Here is a 5,344-nt window from a genome sequence, read left to right on the forward strand (position 1 = left end):
CACCCCTGCATTGTAGAGTTGGTATGTTCCAACTTGAGGGGCGGGCTTCAGACCTATATAGTCTGGCAGTTGCGCTTGCCCGGGACAGAGAGCATGAGGAAAACCTGAGGGAGGAGGGCGTGAGTCCGTTGAATGCCCTCAGTAATGACTTGTCTATAGGTCAATAGGAAACAGTGTTTTTTTATAATGTGCTCTTTTTGACTCTCACGTCATTTTCTTTTATTCTGTGAAAGTGTTTTGTTTGCCTTGATTCAGTTAATTTCTGTATCACTATTTTGCCTTGTCGGCCTTACTTGGGGTTAACAATAAATATCCCATCTCATCGATGTCATCTTGGACTCACCTTACTAGCTACATACCCAGATACTACCCACAACACAGTTACAAGTATTACTTAACATGAAAATACGGTAAGTGTGGGTATTGGGACAGATCCAATGTATTACTCTTTCTAGATTACACCTCTAGAAATTATCATATATCAGGACAGTCTGGTGCATCTACTAGTAGTCATTGCTCACCGTCACCCCAGAACTGAGTTTTGAGCCATTCTGGTCGTGGAACCACAGCCCAGCGTTTGGAGCAGTAAAGCTTGCGGTCTGTCTCAGTGAAGGCCATGGGAGGAAACATGTCTGTCACATTGTTGCTCTCGTAGCATAGATTAATCTCGGTGCACGCCTGCAACCAGAAGCAGGGGAAGTGTTAGTTTGATAAACAGTTTGAAGTTTAAACACCATACAGTAGATGAATTGGATATTTATTTTGTCCTAATGCAATTGTGACCATCAAAAATGGAAATACAAATAATATGTATTACTGTAACTTTTTCTTTTTCTTTTTTTAAATACTGACACTTCATATACATATCAAAACTCAGAGTGTACTGTGATATCAGTCGCGGGGTTTTAAGTAAGGTTAGCCTTTTGATAGAGTCAGTACTGACACGTCATATGAGGGGGAGTGGTTGTTGATCTGATTTAACACAGCTCAACAGTGGGATTCATTCAGGAAGGAAATAAAGGAGAAGCTGGAGGTTCAAAGCAGCAAGTCACACTGGAGAAAGACACTATTTGAAGGACTGTTTTGTTTTCCCCACAACACAACTTTTTGTAAAAACACCTTTTAAAATCTGAACTACAACACGGGGAGCAGGCTCGCCGTCAGGTATGATCAGCCATCAAACCAAGATCCAGCAGCCATCTTTGGTCCGCAAATTGCAGCAGTGGCTGGGTGGGTCAGTTTAACCCAGCACAATAATACATTTTTTTATGCCAAAAATAATGCCAAAAATCCAGTGCGTTTCCCTCAGATTCATTCTGCAGCGGCACATTTTTTCTTTAGCCAACCGGTTCCAAACACAACAACATGGAGTCGGTGTTGTTGTGTTTTTAGCTGAGTTGAACCAGACAATATTCAGTTAAAACAGATAAGTGATGCCGTTTTTCCCTCATTGTTCTCTGTGAAGTTTGATGTGTGATGTAAATGTAGTATTTTATGTAGAGTGAGCAATGCGCCAAAGTCCATTTAAAAAAAGTAAATAACATTTTAAATGTCTACATTGCGTATAAGGAACAGACTAACCAGCTATAAAGTCATAAAGAGTGAACAACAACAAAAAAGTACCTGATAAATACTTAAAGAAAGTTCAACATCTTAAGAATTGACAGCAGAATTTGGTGTGGTGGCTTTTTGATCAGATTGGATACAAATTGTAAATGTGCTGTGTGCTGGTGGTTGTTGGGGTACCTGATAGTCCCAGGCCAGGCTGCTGAAACCCAGTCCACAGCCGGTGGGATCAGCACACTCCAAATACAGACTGTACAGGTCAAAACAGGTCAGCAACCCGGTAGAGTTGTAAAAAATCCCTGCAGGATAGGATTGTGTACCATCAACGACTGACAGGAGTTACAGATTTCAATCAAGGTTATTTTAATTTCATAATGGGAAAGTTTCTTATGCGTTTATCATACTATACAATATCAAGTTTAAAGCTAAATAAGCCTTTCCGATTCAGTTCCAATATTAATTGTTGATTTATTATTTGTTATAATATTATTATTAAATGTTAAAGGTATTGTGATCTCAGCGGAGTTAACAGACAGACCAGCTCAAACTCAATGTTTCACAGTCACCAGTCCACCCGAGAGAAACCAGGACAACACTAGCTTCAAACAGAATGTACGAACTTCTGGCTGTGAGCTTGCGAATGCTAATACAGGACATATTTTTTGGAACAATTGCTAATGATTGAATACTCTCAGAACAAAAGGCCTTTGCCAGTAATTGTATTGTTAATAAAGATAAGAAGCTGACCACAGCACTCTAGTCTCTGCTGTCATTAAATTCACCTGACTGCCAACGGAGAAGCTTACTTCCAAACTCTACCCTAGTATCTAAAATACATACTGTACATACTATCAAGTGTGGCATGGTTTTAGATTTCAGTTACCCACTTTTAGAAATATGAATAATTCTTTATAATTTTGTGCTAATGACCATTTTGTAAGAGCTCCATTCTAAGCTGCTTTGAGACACAGTGTACATTTCTTTTACCTGCAGTGTTCCTGAGGTTGGAGAGCAGGTCAGATCCACTCAGCATGGTTTCACAGGCAACCTGAAAAATAGTAGCGTCATTGTGTTATCACTGTCAGCTTCAGCCTTTATCTGGAAAAGATCTCACCTGACTCATGACATTTTTGTCATACTTGCTAATTTATATTCATGTTACAGATATTTATATTATCGGGAGAAAAAAATAAACTATATTGGACACTATAAAATATAGACTAAGTGGTCCTGAGTCTGAATAAAACATTCTAGGATTTTAAAGACAGAAACAATATCAATATTTGAGAGTTTCAAAAAAATCTGACAAAGATATATTAGTCAAATATTCATTATTTAACGTAACATAACACATAAGGATCCCTTATATTTTGTCTATAAATAATTTTATAGTGTAAAATAAAGGTGTCAGTGCTCTCTGGAAAAGCTTTGTAATGGTGACACCATTTCTTCATTATCTACTTATCTACTATTATACATTTTAAACAGCGGTTGTTAAAAGCTGGTCTTGTTTACATATTGTACAACTTGTAAAAAAGAACAAGTGATGTTGCTCACACATACTGTAGGTGGCATTTTACTGTCTGATTTGCAGTTACCTTGACAGGGTTTGCAGGCATACTACCCATGAAGTGAGTGCTGTAGGGGTAATCCAGCATGGCCATCATAGTGAAGGCGTTCCTCAGCAAGCCGTTCAGATGGTGGATGTCCTGAGCAGATGATGGAGGCTTACAAAGGGAGAATTCTGACTGGATGCGTCTGTAATCTGGTAACAACAACAACAACAGTAGTGGGGTTAGATTCCTTATTTGGAGCTATAACATCTTTATGATAATGTTCCATTATTTTCCTAAAGGATGTGAAATGGAGCAACAGCCAAGCTGGTCAAAAGTTCTTGACATTAAACAACAACAAAAAAAACACTGAAATATATACAGTTGAAACCAGAAGTTTACACACTATATAAAAAGACACATATGCTTTTTTCCGCTCTATCTGACATGAAATCAGACAATCACTTTTCCTGGTTTATGTCCGTTAGGAATACCAAAATTATTTAGTTTTCTGCTAAATGCCAGAATAATGAGAGAAAGATTTATATAGACTATTTTTTCTAACTAGAAAGCCCTGATCTTAATCCTATTGAAAATGTATGGGCAGAGCTGAAAAGGCATGTGCGAGCAAGGTGGCCTACAAACAGTTACATCAGTTCTGTCAGGAGGAATGGGCCAAAATTCCTGCCAACTATTGTGAGAAGCTTGTGGTGCTTGTGGTTTACATACTAATGAAATGGATGTAAACTTCTGACTTTGACAAAAGTAATAAAAAAAATATTTTAAATAAATCCTTCCGTCATTATTCTTGCATTTAGCAAATATAAATAATTTAAAACGGACATAAACCAGGAAAAGTGATTGTCTGTAATGTCAGACAGTGAGGAAAAAGCATGTCTTTTTATATAGTGTATGTAAACATCTGGTTTCAACTGTATATTTTCAGGTTGACTTAAAACAAATCCAGGGGTCATTACGGACTGAGAAACACAATATAGGCTAATATATATTCATTCATTCTTGTTATTTGGGTAAATGAAATGTTTACACCCCTCCCCTCTGGCAGGACCCAAAACTCATGCCATAAAAACAGTTTCTTCCCTTCTGCAGTCGGCCTCATAACAAGGCCCCAGGTCCCCACTGACTACATCCTGTCCACTACACAGTCTATTCGGAACATTTTCTTAAACTTTTTGCACATGCTGCACTATTCCATACAGCCTATTTTTTCCTTTCTTAATGTTATTTAGTTATATATATGTGTTGTTATTTGTTTCTGTACTTGTTTGTTTATTTCCTATTAATGTTTAAATAGGTTTTATATGGTTTGCCTCTCTATGGCAGTTTGGCTTTGGAGCAGGCTCCTGGATTTGATTACTTTACTCTCCCCCCTACGCATCGGTCTGTACTTATACCCAGCGCTCGGAATCATTTCCCCCTCTTCCGCGGGACGTGACAGGAATGGTCGCTTTCTTCACTCTTTATTCGCGATTGCCATTCAACCACTCTCGGTTGCTTTAAAGGCAGAGATGAGGATTAAGGGGATTGGAGATGGGGGCACAGATCATAAGGTCTCAAGATTACGCTGACAACCTCCTTTTCTAAGTCCGCAACCCTCTGTTGAGCATCCCATGTTTTCTCAATCCTGAAATTAAATATTTTAAAAATTGAGTGTTTTGCTGTTTATGAATTTATGAATCTCGACATTGATTCCTTTTAGACTTTCTAACTCGGGTTTCAAATATTTAGGCATTGTAATCACAACGTCGGTTTGCACATCACAGGAACAGAATTGAACTCATCGATAACAGTAGTCAAGTCTGACTTATAGAGGTGGAATTGTCTCTTTAGCAGGCAGTTAGGATGAGTATACTCCTGAAATACTTATATATTTTTCTATTTTTTATATATCTTTACCCAGGTCTTTTTTCACTGCCATAGAAAATATTATTTCCTCATTCCCGGCTGTGGCTCAGTGGTAGAGCGGTTGCCTGCCAATCGGAAGGTTGGTGGTTCGATCCCTGCAGTCATTGTCGAAGTGTCTTTGGGCAAGATACTGAACCCCGAGTTGCCCCCGGTGCTGCGCATCGGAGTGTGAATGTGTGTGAGTGTTTATCTGATGAGCAGGTGGCACCTTGTACGGCAGCCCCGGCCACAATGTATGAATGTGTCTGAATGGTGAATGTATCCGGTAGATGTAAAAGCGCTTTGAGCAGTTGTTAAGA

At 38.7% G+C, this 5,344-nt stretch overlaps 1 protein-coding gene across 1 annotated transcript in view; it reads right to left on the minus strand.

The window, feature by feature from the left end:
* dpp7 (dipeptidyl-peptidase 7) overlaps window positions 1-5,344 on the minus strand; it is a 21,246-nt gene that overhangs the window by 5,527 nt on the left and 10,375 nt on the right. Inside the window, exons 7-10 of the mRNA XM_032511951.1 lie at window positions 3,165-3,331; window positions 2,554-2,614; window positions 1,747-1,865; window positions 522-678 (exon numbers count right to left, since the gene is read on the minus strand). Coding sequence (XP_032367842.1) covers window positions 522-678; window positions 1,747-1,865; window positions 2,554-2,614; window positions 3,165-3,331 — 504 coding nt within the window. The remainder of the gene's footprint in view (window positions 1-521; window positions 679-1,746; window positions 1,866-2,553; window positions 2,615-3,164; window positions 3,332-5,344) is intronic.

This window comes from Etheostoma spectabile, unplaced genomic scaffold, assembly GCF_008692095.1.
Source record: "Etheostoma spectabile isolate EspeVRDwgs_2016 unplaced genomic scaffold, UIUC_Espe_1.0 scaffold559, whole genome shotgun sequence".
In the NCBI taxonomy this organism is placed as follows: domain Eukaryota; kingdom Metazoa; phylum Chordata; class Actinopteri; order Perciformes; family Percidae; genus Etheostoma; species Etheostoma spectabile.